General features: G+C 50.8%; 1 protein-coding gene across 1 annotated transcript in view; it reads left to right on the top strand.

Annotated features, from left to right (window-relative positions):
- Positions 1–17,150, top strand: part of HPSE2 (heparanase 2 (inactive)) — a gene marked incomplete at both ends in the record, with an annotated part of 85,362 nt that overhangs the window by 62,169 nt on the left and 6,043 nt on the right. Inside the window, one exon of the mRNA XM_009579609.1 lies at positions 10,145–10,192. Within this exon, the coding sequence (XP_009577904.1) occupies positions 10,145–10,192 (48 nt within the window). The remainder of the gene's footprint in view (positions 1–10,144; positions 10,193–17,150) is intronic.

Below are 17,150 nucleotides of genomic sequence, written 5' to 3'. Positions count from 1 at the left end.
GAATTGGGACTGTGCGGCTCGAAGACCGTGCAGCAGAGGGGAAATTCCCTGCAGGACTGTAAACAGAAACTCCAGTGCAGAGGGCTGGGCAGGGGGAGGTGTGGAAGGGACTCTGCTGGGAGCAAAGCTGGGTCTAGCATTCATTAACATCTGCATGAATGATCTGGCAGAAACAATAAACAGCACACTGATGCAGTCCCCGGCGAGGCGGAGAGGGAGCCTGGGCCAGATTCTCAGCTCTGCTGCAGCAGCACAAAGAGACCATAAAGCTGGTGGAACCAGCTGCGACACCAGCATCCCTCCCGCTGACAAAAGTGGGGGAGCAGCCCCTGCGCCCACACCACAGCTGCCACCGATGCCGCATGGGCGCATCGTTGGACAGAGCCCCAGCATTCGGTGCAGCGCGGTGAAAGCGGCGCGGGGGGAGTTACAAAATGTTGTAGTAGCCTCGATCTTTTTTTGCGCCAGGAGGAGCGGGCTGAGTAAGGAAAACAACAGGGATGAGAGCCAAGAAGCTCTTAGAGAAAGGGAAGTCCTACTGCTGCATTTGCCCTTCGTGCGCCGCAGACGGGTCCCAGGGAAGAGGGGTTGGAAGAGCTGAGTTGCACGGCCAGGGTGGTCCGGCAGCTCTGCCTTGCTGGAGCCGCGCTCTGACTGACGGCAACCCCGGGAGCGAGGCTGTAGCGTACAATCTGATGGAGAGAATGGCAGAAACACCATCTCGAGTGAAAGGGAAGGAAGGTAAGAGCTAGGGTTTGAGCAGCCCTGGTGACGGGATGGTGGGGGCTCTCCAGACCCCCACATTGGTCTGAAAGAGCTGTAACGAGCATGCCTGCTCTCCAAGCTATATGCTGTTTCTCTGCTGCCAACGCTGCCTGCCAGGGCGATACTGGTCCACAGGCGCTCAAAGTGATTTCTCTCTCCCATGGAAAAACCTTGTGTCCTGCACTCCAAACCCTCGTGTCTGCAGCTCATGGCAAGCGGCACGTGCCTGCGTGGCCTTTCAGCCCACAGGGTCCTGTGAAACAAGAGCTGCTTGTCTTTCCACATAGAGACCCCATTGTTACCAGGCAGGGCGTAAAGAGGAGGAACAAGTCTGATTACACAAAGACAAAGGGCTAAACGCTCATTTGCAGTATTTGGAAATGGAGTTGCAAAAGGACAAACAAATAAACCCCGGTGCCTAAGCTGCTTGACAGTGTGAGCTTTATTCCCAGCAGCTCCCTGAGGTCTCTTCAGTACTCTCGGTTAGTGCTACCGAGAGCTCTGCCTTCTGCAGGAGCATCGCAGAACTAGTCAATGGGACGTGGCTCAGCATATGCCTGGGGATGTCACAGCCAGGACAGGGGATCCTGAAGGAGCACCACACAGTCAGCAAGCAGGAGAGAGGAGAAGGAATTTAGGAAGGTGCTCTCAATGGCAAGCCTGCTGTCTGCCTTGCTAGACCACCGTGAGCGGTGTATGTAGTGCTCACAGAGCTCCAGAGCAAATAAAGTGTGTGCAGTTAGTAGTCCTGATGATGTCAAATCTGCAAAGTTTTGCTCTTATTTTAAAAAACATGATGAACAGCAGAAGTCAACCAGATAGGAAGAGATATGCCAAGTGGAAGATTATGACTCAAGTATTAAGTAAGGCTGGAGGGGAGAGATGATACACCCCAGCGCAGAAGTCGGGATGGCTGGATTAGTCTGCCAGGCAAGCAGTGCCATATTACACAAAGTGAGGATGCGGATTTTGGGGGGGGCAAATAATGGAAATGAGTTGAACTGGGAAAGGGGACCTCAGACAGTGTGATCTCCGACAGAGGAAGCTGGTGTTAGATGTTCTCCAGGGAAAGCCTCTAGAGTTACCTGAGGTGCTGAAACACTCAGAATAGTCTCATTGTGAAGTATTACCTAAAATTACATTTTCCTGTTCCATGCTCTGTGCTCCAAACGTTGTAGTCTATTGTTTAACCGTTATCTCAAACAACCAAGCTAAACTTATTCTTTATGTTTAAACCTTGTCCTGCAATAATGGTAGTGTTGACATGTATTGGGCATTGCAGTCTGCTGTGTGCCAGGCTCTGTGTGTCTCAGTGGTGGGAGATGGACGCCTCCAGGGCCATTCTGACCCAATCCTAGGGCCTCCAGGACAGGGTGGGACTGAACCCCTCCTGGACTGCCACCTTTCTCTGGGGTCTGCTAGACAGGCTAGATGATGAGCACAGATCAGGCACCTGAAGGTTTGCAGCATGTGTGTGCACGCTGTCCCACTGCAAAGGCCGTCCTTAGGCAGGTGACATTGAGCTGTGCTGGGTGAAACCTATGCACTTTCTGATGATGGAGGTAGGATATGGTGAGGGGAGGAGAGCCCTGCCTGAAACAGCAGCACGGGCTTTGCACACCCTTCACTGCTGAGTTACTGCTCCTGAGCTCTTGCAGCACCCTGCAGGGTGCAATGGCTCAGAGCAGCCACAGACAGTATCACTGTCACTCTGGGCTGGCAAGTCCTGGAGACTGGACCAGGACCACTACTGCTGATGTAAGGACGGGCTCTGCAGTGATGGAGCATTGCTCCGATGGCTGGCGCCTGCTGTGAGGGAGGCTAGAAATGGTGTCTTGTGAATGCACAGGTGCAAGAGGGAATTTCTCCAGACACAACCAACAGTTGAGTTTGATGAGGTGTTAATTAGACCATTCATGCAGCCTGAGCTGTTGGAGAGCAGACCACGTTAGCTACCTACTGCCTCTGCAGGTACAGGAATCCCAGAACTGTTCAGAATTTGCTTGGGGAAAAAATTGTGAGATTCTAAGGAATTAACATAGATTTTAACAGCAGATCAGGAATCAGACACAAAGGTTAATGCATGGCTGGATCACACATTCAGTGCTGGAAGAGAAGAAACATGAGGGAAATCTATTAGGAAGAAGAGATGCTAACACGTGTTAAAGCTCAGAACACTTGGTACAAAACTTAGGCCGGCACGTCTGGGCAGATTTGGCTAGGGGCTCTCATGACCTGTTGTTTCTCGGCTGGTGTAGCGTAGTTTTTGCCACTGGACACTCACAAGAGTCAAGGTGTTACCTCCACCACGGCAGGAGCTGCAGTGTCAGGAGGATAAGGGGAGGCAGGCACTTGTGTCCACGCTAGGCTGGCTGTTGTTGGTGCTCTGTGGCCACTTTGGGTCCCAAGCCTGTGAAGTCACCAGAGAAGTGAAAATCTTTCTTGTCTGGAGCTGCAGCCTTGCCCTACCTCCTCATCCCCCAGCTCTCAGAGCCACCAGACCTGCTGCCTCCTTGGCTTTCTTTCTGCCCTCCTTCCAGCCTCCTTGGCCCCTTCTTGCTGCTGCTGTCACCATTGCACGTCCACCCTCTGGTCACAGAGCCACTGCACCTCCGGCCAGGTGGCAGCAGCAGGCGAGGAAGCTCCCACATGTCAGTCCTCACCTCGCAAGGCACAAGAGTTTCTCATCCTTCATGATTTTATTGCCTCCTACTCCTGGTTTGTAGTACCTGTGGAGAGTTAACCACCCATCTGGGTCACTTTGGCTCCTTTCGGTGATGACGTCATTCTACAGTGCTCTGAAAGGAGCCCTTAAATGTGAGGAAGCACGTTTGTCAGTGGTGACGAAGCCCTTCCTCCCTGCCAGCTGTGGACATGGCAGGGTCGGGAGGGGGCATGGAGATGATGTCTTGATTATCTGTGGGCAGCCCAGGTAGGGGTCAGGTTAAAACCTGTCCCAGTCCTCAGTCCTGCTCCCTGCATCCACAAGTCAACCCCAAGCCCAGGTTCCCACGTTGGTGCTTATGTGGTAGAGAGAGGTGTTGGCTTATAGCTCATGAAGTGGCACAGACTGTACATTTGGGGTCCAACAATACCAGAGGCCAAAGCAAAATCAAGGTGCTAAAAATTGGAGAGTCTTTGGTAGTATTTTTATGATGACTGCCCATGCCTTGTGTTCATGCTGTTATGAGGGCACAGAGGGCTGTGGCTGTCTGAGCAGGTCAGCACACATCAGTCGGTCCAGGCATCGCTTTTTATCCCCGACTTGTTCTGGAGTAGTAGCCAAAGACAGTGTATAGACAGAGCTTGTTTGTTTAAATTCAAGTAGGGAAGAGAAACAAGGAGAGCCTGGAGTAGGCAGTATCCAGCAGAGAGGACTCTGGGTGGGTTTCAGGAAGAAATCATAGAATCATGGAATAGTTCGGTTTGGAAGGGACATTTAAAGGTCATCTAGTCCAACCCCCCAGCCGTGGGCAGGGACATCTTCAGCTAGATCAGGTTGTAGGTATTTGTCCTGTCCTCTTGCTAACAAGGACTTCTGCCCTGTTTGCCACAGGAGACTTGTGAGCACTGCATTTTTTAGAAGCTTTGTTTTGGCTGTTTGACTTTCTTTAAAAAGTACATCCCTGCTGTATTGGTCTAAGGTTCTTTAGTAATGCTGCAGAGGCGAGCGTGTCTCAGTCAGCAGAGCCAGAAGTTTCACCCTTATGCAAGCTACTGCAAGGCTGGTGGCACAGGCTGTACTGGGACATTGAATAAGTCCAGAGCAAGAATTTTGTGCAAAAAATCAAGCCACAAGACAAGCAACGTTAAACTAATGATACAAAGGGAGGAGGAGGTCACTGCAGCATGAACTCAGGCTCTGGTAACATTGAACTTAGGAGTGAATCCATTCATAAATACATTGAAATGAGGTGTGAAGGATGTGATGAGGTATTTTGCAGTTATATATAGCAGGGTCAAGGATCTGAGATATAAGCGGAGGATTTAGCTATTGGTCTTTCAGGAGGAAAGGGTTAAGCTAGTTGTTGCTGAAACTTGATCTGGATGGCTAGAATGCCAAAATCACAGTCACCTGTATAGGAAGAACAAAATGGGTAAGAAAAGACATGGATGACATTATGCCACTGTGTAAGTACACAGCGTACCTTCATCCTGATTGCTATCTACAATCTCAGTCATTTTATCTTAGAAAAGATGTAATAGAACCAGGAGGGTTATAGGGAGAGGAGCTGAGGATGTGCGGAGGTATGTGATGTCTTCTCCTGTGAGGAGATTAAATAGGCTATGGCTCTTCAGCTCAGAAGACAGACAGCTCAGAGGGAATGGTATCGAGGCCCGTGAGCCGGTGAATGGGGTGTTTTTTCCACAGTGCAGAAAGTAATTTGGAAGGAAGCTTTGGAAGGAAGGAAGAAGCTTTTTCACATAGTATGCGATGGCATTGTAGAAGTCATTGTCACAGGGTATTGTGGAGGCCGGAGGTGTGTGTACAGAAAGGGACTGGACAAATCAATGGTGGGAAAAAGCATCAGTGGTAATGCAACATCATGGTCCAAATGCAACCTCCAGAGTCCCTGGAGTGCAGATTACCAAGGGCCGTCTGGGACATAAAGCCCTCTTTGCTAGAAGGCTTATGCAGTCCTACCGTAGATGAGGTTGGTTGAAGAAAGGTGATGCTGAGCAGAGAGACAATACAATATAGCAGCGGATTTATACATAGTCCCCACCAGGCTCTGTTTCCCGGAGTGAAATCCCTGTCTGAAATCTGGTGCTGCAGGTCAAAGTCTTTGCAGCAGGTGGCATGAGTTGGGTCTAGTACCTGTCTCTGCTGCTGCAGGTATTTGATTGTGCTACTGGAACCTGAAGGAGTTAGTAAGTGAAGCCGGTGCTTAGTCCCCCTCACCAGCCAATTCAGACACAGGATAAAGCTATTTCTACCCATCACTGTTGGCTCAAAGGGCAGAGGTCTGCCACCCAGCTCTAGGGATCCACCACGGCACCATACACAGGCCAGTGTTGCTCCTACATTTGAGGCTTGGGGGGATAGTTTGCTTTTGTAGTTCTCCAGGGAGTAACAGATGAAATAACCCGTGTTTGTGAAGTCCAGCACCCAGAAGTCAGACGATGATGCTAAACCACCTGGGAGCCTGTGCGACAGTAACTTGTCTCCTTATGCAGCTACATTCTTTGTTACAGAATCACTTTTTTTATTATTTAAAGGATGATAATCAGTAATTACCTGCATGGGAAAGAGATTTCCAAATGCAGATGGCTTTTTAATGTATCAGGAATAAGCCTAGGAAGTTCCAGTGGCTGGAAGCTGAAGCCAGACACATTCAGATGAGAAATAACATACTTGGAGGCTAATTAACCATGGGAGCAATTTGCTTAAGGTTACAGTAGGTGCTCCATGACTGGCAAGAACTGAATCGGGACAGGAGATCTATTTCAGAGACGTGCCCACACTTAAGTGAAAGTTATGGTCCTGGGAGATGCTCTGGGAAAGGTCAGATTTGAGCCATGGTTTCAAAATACAGAGTTGTGGTGTCAGTACCATCTCGTGGTGTTGCAGCCCTCCTGCCCGCTCTCCCTCAGCTCGTTCCTGACCTGTGAGGTGCTGTCCCATGTTATGCCAGTATTACCATCTCTGGGACAGAGCTGTGAACAGTTTGGGTGACTGATCAATATTAAATTACATTTTTCTCAGTGCTTATTTAAAAGCAAGCTTGACCCTCAGTTCTAGTGCAACACAGGCCCCAGAAGTAGTAATGCTGGCATGGGGTGCTGGCACACGGGGGGGCTGCAAGGGTAAGCAGATGGACATATCCGAGCTCAGTGACTTTGTCTAATCCTCAGTATCACAAACTCTCTGCCCGAGTCTCCTGTTCCTCCGCGGGCCTCTGACATGTTCTGTTTTCCCACCTAGAGATGCTGCCCCAGCAGATTTTGAGGACTTTTACGTTTGCCCAGGTTTCCAATACGTGGAAGTCAAGCCAGGGATACCGCCCGGGCATGCCCTGGGGCTGCCACCCATCTCAATTACAGGGCATTGCTACAGTAGTTGCTCAGGTTGCCTGCACAGCAGGGGCTGTTTGCCCCACTGCTCCTGGGGGGGGATTTACTGCACATGCGCTGCGCGGTTGACTGATGGTCACAGAGAAATGCCAATGTGCAGGGAAATGGCAGATTTACTGCGCCAGCCCAGCCCATCTGTGCAGCACATGTGCAGGGATCTGAGCCCTCCCGGAAGCGTCTGGTTTGCTCTGCCTGCGCCGCACTGCACACATGGACATCGCGCAGTCCAGGAAATCCCAGATAAAAATGTGCCAGCGCTGGTCTTTTGGACCGTATGGATCTTCACTGGCCTCAAAATCTGTGGTTTGAGCAGCACAGGTGAAACAGGAATAAAGGGATTGGTAACATCTGTATTCCTAAGCCAAGGATATTTGGGTACCTGTGCATCACTGCGTCTCCACCTGCCCTGGGCTTTCACCTCTTGCTCATGCAGTACCACTTGTTGACTGTTGAGCTGCTCTAGGTTCCCTTTGGAGGGTAGAGAACATTGCCCAAGTCATCTGGGGTGATCCAGGCACAACTCCACCATTAAGGCAGGACTTGAAGTTTTACCAGAAACTTTTGAACTTCATCCTGCAATTATCTCAATAAAAGGAAGAAAAAAGAAAAAAAAAAAAAGGAAAGAAAAACAGACATGGAAAGCAAAATTTGAGCTAGATATGCATCTTTTATGGTAAAATTTGAAAATGACCAGAACTAACGGATTTATTTCACTCTTACAGAGACAGAAGAGGAACACTGAGCAAGCCAGGGCCTTTTCTGTCCTGCTTTTGGTCTGTACTGTGCTGTCTGAGTGATGCCTGTGTCTTAGAATGTTTTCTCAGGAGCCTTTTAACAACAGGTCAATTAGCTTCCTAGAGACATGGGAGATGGGACAGACGGATGTCCTGCTTCTGCTGCTCCAGGGATGCTGGAGGTTATACCGAGGGTTTGCTTTGTTTTTCAGTCCCTGCTCAAAGTCTGCTGTAGCGGGTGTGTTTGCAGCAGGGCTGTAGGCACTGTGGAAGTGGTGAGGAAAACTGGAGAGCTTGGTCTGCTCATGGTTTTGGACTGCGAGTGGAGAGTGCCAAGCTGAGCCTGAAGAGGTGATTTAGTAAAGTCCAGGATGGTTTATTTTGCAGCCAGAACATAAAGCATTGGAAGTTAGAAAGCAAGCTGGGCTAATCTTCAAATCCAATTGCAATATATCGATCTTCAAACCCAATATAGATTGTGTTCATAATTTCAGCTTAGAGTTCATTAATTCACTTTTGTACGCTTCATGCGTTACATTTTAGGCAGCAGTCCCTGTACTGAGCATTTAAAACCTGGGAGTCAGGTTTTTTCATCCTTTTGGCATATTTCCGCGCATTTAGTTTTGTAGAACAATATTTGCAAAATCCCCTTTTCGCCAGATGACCCATATGAGTTGCGGGGAGCTCGCACCTCTCCCTCTGGCTGCACCACGGCTGGTCCAGCGGGTCTTCTCACCCTGCTCAGCTGGGGAGGAACCATCCCCAAATCACCGCCTTGGTACTGGCCTCCTGGGCCTGACCCTCAGGAGAGATGTAAAAGCATTTCAGAAAGGCGAGCCTGGGAACTGAAGCTCACAGCACTGCTAGGCAGCAGAATCAGGGATGTATCAGTGCTACGGGGTTTTACAGCATGTTATTGTTTTTCCATTTCTAATTGTATCTCTTCCCTCTCTGTCCACAGGGATTTATTACCGTTGCCTTTGCCAGTGTCTTCTTATGCTTCACAGGGTCCAGCTGCCCTTTTGTCCCAGTCTATAATTGATCATCATCATTAATTTAAAATCAGAATGATTGTTTCCGAGCTATATTTAGCCTGAAGTTTGCTGCTCTTGTTTCAGAGCTGATTAGAGGCTCGTGTGCCAGAAAGCTTGCTGTTCTTCCCTGCCATGACAACTGGTCTGATAAAAGGTCTCATCTCTCCTCACAAATCTTCCCTTTCCTTCCCCACCCTTGGTCACGGGGCTGTCCTGGGGGAGTTGGGGTCACAGGACCCAGCACCACTCATCCCTGTGTCCCGGTGGAGTCAGGACAGCTGTGTGATTCCTGTTGTGTTCCCGGGATCCCCATGCAAAAAGAGCAGCCTGAGACAATACAGCATCAGTTTCTTTCTCATCACGTTCACTTGCTCAAGCCAGTGTCTCCTGTCATGTGCATACATTATCACTTCCAAAATGCATCAACTACGCAGCGCACGTTACACTACTGAACAGAAAAGCATGCCTGTCCAGTTGGCGTGTGCCTTTGTGTGTTTTCATATCTCTGCTCCTAAGTGTAAGAATAGAGTAACTGCTTGGGCTTCCTCATGGGAGCCACAGCTTTCCAAGGTGCAGTTTGGATTGCTGGACCAGGGAGCCAGGGAGGGACTGTCTTGGATGGCAGCAAGCCTGTGCCAGAGGCTGCTGCTGCGGTGGTTGCATACAGTCCCCAAGATTAGGAATTGCTTTGGTTTTGGCATCAGCAGCATAACCAGATACACCTGTGTAGCCTCAGGTCTTACTCAGATAGGAGCTGTCTGGAGGAGGTGTATTGTCTTTGAGATAGTTGGGTCGTAAGCCATCAGGAGACTAATACATACATGTAACTCACCGTAACCTTGTGCGTGGAAATGCTGTGGCTAGTAATAGGAACGGGACAGACTAAAAGTGCACCCAGGTCGGAACCCCATCAGTTTGCTAACAGCCAATGCCCAAGAAAGAGCATCAAAAAAAGGGAAGCACGTAGCAGTATTTGTCCAGCCTTTCCTCCCATCCTCCCACACTCAGGGGCTTCCTGAGCTGGAGGTGGCATCTTTGCATCTAATAGCTTTGCTGGTTTTTTCTTCCATTTTCTTCCATTTTCCCGGTCCTTGCTTGAGTCCAGGGAAGGAGTTCCTCAGCTTAAATACATGTTGGGTGAGGAAGTGTCTCCTTTTAAGATGGGCATTTAAAACTTTTCCTTTAATTGCTATTGAGGGTTGTTGCAGTCATAGAACTAAATACATGCCCCAAGATCTTGTTCCTGAAATGCTGTTGTGCTCCAAAAGCTCTCCCTACCTCCTCGCAGGTAGGGAGATGCTCAGAGTTCTGCTGCCAGTTGGGTTTCACTCTTGTTTTCAGCTGTGCTTGCTACAAGCATTTGTATTAAGTATAATTTATTCTTTCCATTTAAGGATGCAAAGGTTTCATTAGAAAGGGTCTGTGAGTGCAGTGACCGCCTTTGGTATCCTGTGATGTAGGATGGGCATCAGTTGTTTGAGGACTTCCCCTGTGACAACATTGGGCTTATATGGTTTCTTCCTCTGTTTCCTATAGGTTCATGAAAGTGGCTGGCAGCACGGTGGATGCTGTTACCTGGCAACAGTAGGTATTCACCATTTCTCCTACTTTCCAACACTAATTGCAGCGATCAGACGACGCTGGGAGCAGAGCTGATGCGCTGTCTGGGTGTGAAAGGGGGCAGACATATGACAGCCACCTCCTCTGTCCTCCTGCTGCCTTTAAATAGGTGAAAGAGGCTCTGTCCCTCCCTCTGGAGCCTCTCGAACAAATACAGGAGGGGATGTATTAACCTTTACCACTGCAGCTGAGACAGAGGCTAAAAATACCACTGCCTGCATGGCCTGCCTGATTGCTGGAAACAAAGCCAGCGCGGGACCGCCGAGTCCCCGGAGGCAGCTGGGAGGACAGGCAGCTCCGGTGGTGGCCGGGGTGGGGACGACAGGGAAGCAAAAGCCACGTGTGACAGATGTATGGGACTATCTGAAAGGCCTTTCCCTTTCACCATGATCACTGTCCCCCCACCACCACTGGCCTGAAGCTAAGTTGGTTTGGCCCAGAGGAGGGAGAGGCAGCTTAGTCTGATGGTAAATGCGTAATGCCCCATTCCCTGCTCCATTTTGTAAGGGTCTCAGATGTCCGTAGACACACCGTGGTCCTGCACTGCATATGGGGCCCCAGAAGCAGATGTCGATAGAAAGGAGGTGAACATCCAAGATCCAGACCCAAGTGGGGCTGCCAGAGAGATGCTGGTACCTGTGTCCCCTGGTTCCTACACAGGAACATGTGCTGCAGTTCAGAAGAGGCAAAGCAAGCTCTGAGCTCTAGCACTGAGTGTTACAAGCACCAAGCAGAGGGAAAGGTTTTCTTATTTGGGGGAAAATCCATCTTCTCCCTCCTCTTATTTCCAACTGCCCAGTTTGCACACTGTGGCCAGAGGTAGGTTCCCCAGCAGAGGTTCACCAGCTGTGACCCTCTGCAGTGGGAGTGCAAATGCCAGTGCAAAGGTGAGGCAGTGTGCAAGCGCAGCAGTGACCGCCAGAACTGATAGAAAAAGGGTTTGTGGGGCAGGCAGGACTCTCTCCTGCCACAGAAAGGACACATTTCAGAGACAGGGATTCACTGGAGCAGAAACCATAGTGAGACCCTCCCTGTTCCCAGAAAAAGTGGATTTGCTCTGAAACTGGGTTCAACTTCCCAGGCGGGACGCTGGCCTTGAGCACAGGAGCCAGGGTCTCAGATCCAAGGTGAGCTTGTGTGTTGCTTGTTCCCCAAACTGGGGAACACAGGCCTTGTTCCCCAAACTGGTCTTCTGCAGTGACCCTTCGTGGGGTGCTCAGGTTGCTTTGCTGAAGTGTAGCAGCATGGTTTGTAAAGCCCATCTCTTGCAAAACCCACCTGGAGATCTGCTCTTAAAAAGAGCTCAGTGGGTTTTAAGACATGAAGTTTTCTTGCAAATGTGCCCAGGGTCCCTGTGTTGGCGTGTTAACCCTGGAGCCTCTTGCAGAAGCAACGGTTGGCATCTCAGAGTGGCTTATAGCACCAGCATCCAGCAAGTCCTGTTCCTCAGGGAGCTTAGCTTGCCTCGCTGTGCCGCAGTGCTGCTTGCTTGGGTGTTGGCTCCTGGGGCTTCCCTGCCAGGCAGCAGCAGCTTGGTGCAATGGGGGCAGTGGGGTAGCAAAGCATTTGGAGCAGGATTTGTGTTACTTACAGGCTCATGCTGTGCAATGATGATCTATGTCTCAGCTGGGAGTTTGCTTTTCATGATTACACGATGTGCTGATCACACTTACTTAGTCCAGGAATTCACTTTCTGCAACGGGGCTTGATCACTGGGCCAAGCCCTTGGAGGAGCTGAAGGAACAAACTTCCAGGCTTCAGATGTGGAGTTTCATCCTGGTGTGCAGGGAATCTGCCCACACGGCTGCTTTGAAACCTCTTCTTATAGGATCAGTGCAAAGTGCTCGGCAGCTCTGGTGCTGAGCAGCTGCGCTGAAGCAGCAGCCTGCGAGCGGGAGGGCTGGTGCAGCTCCCCGCGAGGGTCGGCAGAGCTGAGACGCTGCTTGCTGACCCATTTCCACTGCAGCGTAGGAGCCGCTTCTCCCCCAGCCCGCGTTTGCAGCTCTGGAGATTGCACCCGTATGCGTTTGCGAGGACTGGCAAAGGCCACAGCTCCGAGCTGGGCTTCTGTACTGTTTATGAATAAATGTCAAAACAGTGTCTCATCCCTCTGCTCCAAACAGCAAAACAAAACAAAACAAGTTCCTTTGTATCCAAGAAGAAAATTATTAGCAGGAAACTAAACTGCTGTCTAACTTCAAGTATGAACATTTCTGTTCCAAACCCTAACGTTCTCCCGGGATATCGGTTATAAATTTGTCAAATCTGTTATTCCTTTGAAAAGGCTGTGCTCGATCCAGAAAGGGAATTGAGAAGGGAATACATTGCAGGGATCCCTATTCTTGTGTGAAAACAGAATATATCTGAAATATAGCTGACAGAAAAGTGACACTGGGTGGAAATAAGCAACCTCGCCAGCCTTTCTGAGAATGGTTTCACTTACATATGTAACTCAGCATGTGTGCCTCCCTCTTCAGAAGTAATGTGTTGCTGGAGAGGGATGTGTGAATGGCTTCGAAACGCTCTGGGAATTTCCACTAAAGGAGGGTGTGGCAGGTGGGACTGACAGTGGCTCTGAGAGTTTTGGCATTTCCCTGATAATTTAGTTAGTTTGTTATGTTTGGTTATGAGTAAATGCTCGGTTTATTGCTGACCCCCTCAGTCTTTGGATGCGGGTTTCCACTGCTTGGAAACCTCCCCACAGCCAGCTTTTTGCTCGGCGCTGGCATCTTCGCACATGGTGAAGATTCATTGCCCAGTTAAACCTGCAGCCATGCCCGGTCCCGTCCTCAGGCGTGCTCTCTCAGTCTGTACGGCTGGTTTTCCATCCAAACTGTCGTGCAAAACTCCAAATTTTGCATATTTAACGGGCAAATCCTTATGCAATGCTGCCTCTGAAGCACAAATCCCTATTAATTACAGGGAAAGTAAATGTTTCCATCTTCAAAGCCAGTGGACATCTGTCTTTTTGGCTCCTTGGAGAATGCCACGTTATCTTCCAAGATGGAAAGTCACCCACCCTATGTGGCAAACCAGAGATGCCAGGCACACGGGCATGTGGGGGATGCTGCTTAAAAAGCTTTTGCTGGGCTTGGGTTGGGTGACATCTTTTCTGGCTTAGACATGTGGAGGGTGCAGGCAGAGTTGCTCATGAGGCAGTAGCTGCAGGGGGCAGATTTCCCAAAGGTGCCGGGGGAGAGTTGCCCAGCGTGCACACCCCCCCCCCACCTCCCCCCGATGTATATACCAAGGGAATGTATATGGGCTTGCATGAACCTGCTCTGAGTGCTCAGAGCACAGTGTCTTCTGAGGTTGTGCCTGGAGGAAGGGGTTGCATGAAGGAATCACTGGCCCATCTCCACCAGTAAATAAACCTGGCCAGGACACGGCTTTGCCCACTGGCTTGCCATCCTCCCCACTGTCTGATGGAGGGCACAGTCCCTGGCAGCATCATGGCCCTGGCCACCAGCACGGTCCCAGGCGATGCCAAGGCATGGCCGGGGAGATGGCATGGGCCAGAGACAGCTCCCACCAGCGGGATGGACAGAGGCATCTCGTCGGGGGGCAGAGAAAGACATGGGTGTGAGTTGTGCCTTTAGGGCCAGAGAGCAGCTCCCAGTCATTCTTCTGTATCAGTGCATTTATTAGTTGGCTGGAAGTGGGCAGCGCCTCTCCCCTGTGCCCGCAAGTCTTCACCTGGGGGGAGCAGGTCACATCCCGCCTCTCCTCCCCGGGGGGAGCAGTGGGGCTGCCTGTGTCCTGTGCTGCAGACGGGGCTCTGCCCTCTCCTCGGGGACATGCTCAGGGATGGGGGCCGCCTCTGTCAGCAGAGGTGTCTCAGTTTCACAGCTGCGGTGGCAGTGGGGTGTCACGCTGACGGCGGGGATCTGCCCCGCTTGGCGTCCCCGGCAGGCGGTTGCCCTAATTCCTAGCAGACTCTCCCCATAGCAGCAGGCAACAAAGTAGATCCGGAAATTCCTGAGCTTTGGGAAGTGGGCTTTAATGTAATTAACTGCAACAGAAGAAGAGGTCAGATAATAGGGGCAAAGGTTTCTCTTTAAAATGAGAGGGGAGGTAAATGAAACCAGCTGCCCAGGAGCCAGGGCACTGCCTTCATTAAATATGGGACGATGCTCATGGTCCCACACAGCAGAGTGTGGATCTTTCCAGAAAACCATTTTAAAGGCAGCACAAATCCCAGAGGTGACAGGATAGAGACGTGTAGCCCCAGGTTCGCCCAAGTGGCCAGATGCCTCCCTTCTCTGGGAGAGCTGTATGCGCCCTGGCCTTGCAGCCTGCCCAGGAGCAAGGGCATTTCTGGCTGGCTGCTGTGCTCAGCCCTGCCTCGGTAGACCCTTTGGCAGCAGCTTTTTTGGTGTACTGTTCCCAGCTCTTGTCTTTGTGTCTCGAGTCTCGTGCTGCAGTTCCAGCCAGGGATGGGGGCCGGGAATTGGGATGGTGCATTTCCTCACACTGGCACAAATGCCTGCCCAGCCCTTGGGGGAGTCCTCCCCCTGCGCCAAGCTCTGGTTTGGCCACCTCCGGAGGGATACGGTCACACCTCCCTTTTCAAAGTGCACTGATCCCATCCCAGGTTTCTAGGGCATATTCAAATTGGGTTTTTAGAAATGGGGTAATGTAAATGGAAGGGGAAGAACAAGCCTCAGCTCTGTATAGTATAATAGGGCACCCGAAGCAGCTGTAGATGGTCTTTCCTCTGAGACGTATGTCTCATTTAGGATTTAGTTGCTAGATCCCTCTTTTCCTTGGCTGGCTCTTCTCAAGTTCCTGCAGATTGTCTGTCTACAGAGATAGTGGCATCAAACTGGGGGACACGATGAGTCAGCTCTGCATGCAACTGCCCGTATCTGTTCTCTCCTGTATTATGGGAAACGCCATAGTCTGTGCCCATGGTGGGCATGCTGAAATCTCCTAGGCTTCAGGGCCAACTCTGGTGCTGCATCATACTCAGAGCCCACTGGAAGATCTGCCAGCCTGTGTTGGAACTAAATAGCTTGTCCATGAGCTACATGACCTCTGCCTCTGCAGAGCCATGGCTGGCAGAGACCCCTGCCCGTGCTGGGGAGGGTCTGTCCATTCGTCTCCTTTGGCACTCGGACCTCACCGGCATGGGGAGAGGAGGATGTGGATGCCGCGGCCCCCGGGGCTGGCTCGGCCCGGCTGCCTGTGCACCGCGCTGCTGCCTGGGGAGGTACTTGTCAGCGCTGGAGCTCTCTGCAGCTGCTGCTGGCTTTTTTGGAGGTTGGAGAGTTGCGACTGTTCAGGGTTTTTTTTTTTGAAAAGTCAAGTGCACTGAGTCATTGTAAATATCAGCAAAGCTGCAGCCTTTGCTCCTGGGAATAATCCACGCCTAACGAGCGCTTCTCCTGCTTTAAAGGCCTGTCAGTTGTTTGCATTTTGCAGATTTCTATACTGCCTTTACTGGCAGTTGAAGTTCTCAAAAGGAAGTGCCCGAATCTCAATGTCGAAGCCTACAGCTGGAAGCGGCTCACCCGTTCCTGAGCAGCCTGGTACCAGTGAAGACCTCAGTGCCTCTCTCTTCCTCGCAAGCCTTGTGCAACTGGTGCCATTTTCCCTCTTTCCCAGTTTGGGGAGGTTGAAAGTATCTGTTGGTGTCCAAGAACTTCCCAGGCAGATCTGCAAGAGATCCGTGCCCATCTTACAGAAGCTTGTAATTGTTTTCATGCTCTGCTTAAATACCCAAAGCCAAGGTTCTCCCCTCCTCGCTCCCCCAGGACACATGCTACCAACAAGATTTCCTGATACTAAAGCAGGTTTATTTTTTGCCTTTCATCCCTCTGCCAGTCCCCATTCCTCTGGGTTGTTAATGAAGGTGTCAAAAAGATGTGACCGTGCCACTGTCCCGGGGCACTTCTCTTCCCTGCAGGGTCCTGGCTGTGCTCAGCACAGCAGCACCTTCCCAGGCTGCCTCCTCCGTGTGGTCCCTGGGAGGGCAGAGCCTCCTCTGGGGCTGCTCCCAGAGAGATGTTCCTCTCCCTTGGCAGTGGACCTGTAGGTCAGAGCACACCTTGCGCTTGGACGAGACGATGAGGAGATTCAAGTCTGCCTTTGCTTTCCCAAGGTTTTTTCCTAGGACCGTATCGGCTTGCGCAGACAAGCTGAACCCTGCAGAAAGCCTGCTGCGTTGGAGGGGCCATATGCAGACTGAGGTCTCTCTAATTCCATCTTTTTCCATTTAATACAACCTTATTTTTATGGCCTTTCAGCCAGTTTTCAGCCCAGGTGATGGGGTTTTTAGTCCACAGCAGTCTGAAAAAATTGTTTCTGTTCAGTTCTTAAGTGCTGTGTTAAAATCCAAACATCTGCCATCCCCAGAGTCCATTGCTTTGTAATTTTGTCTTAAAAAGTAATCTCTGTAAACCCCACCGCTGCCTCCTGCTTACAGATCTGCTCTCCTCCCGGCAGCCAGTGGTTCGATAGCATATAAGTGATTGGAATGATTTCGAACACTTCCCAAGCCTCCCCCAGAGAGAATCTCTGCCCTTAGCACCTTCCAGTCAACACAGACACACAGAAATGCCTCTTTCCTCCTTCCCTGGGTTGCACAACGCTGGAGTGAAACTGGGCATGACCCCGTGCTTCACTGGGGAGACAGCAGGGACTACGCGTCTGGGGGAGGATTGGCCGAAGAGGCTCTTCTCATTTAATGCATTTCTGTTCTGGGCCAGTTAGTCCTGGTGTTGCTCCCCTTTCACCGCAGCCCTGTGCAGCTCCAAGTGCGTTTACCCTGTTACCTGGGTAGTGACTTGGAGCAGCGAGATGCAAAAATCCTTTCTGAGCACTCATGCATGTTCAACATGTGCTGGGTGCCCTGGCTGAGGCTGAGTTAGCTAGCAGCACCCTTTGGGGATGCTCCCGCACTCCAGCACCCGAGTGAAGC

Source organism: Fulmarus glacialis, unplaced genomic scaffold (genome assembly GCF_000690835.1).
Source record: "Fulmarus glacialis isolate BGI_N327 unplaced genomic scaffold, ASM69083v1 scaffold3796, whole genome shotgun sequence".
NCBI lineage: Eukaryota > Metazoa > Chordata > Aves > Procellariiformes > Procellariidae > Fulmarus > Fulmarus glacialis.
This window is presented reverse-complemented; position numbering and strand designations above follow the sequence as displayed.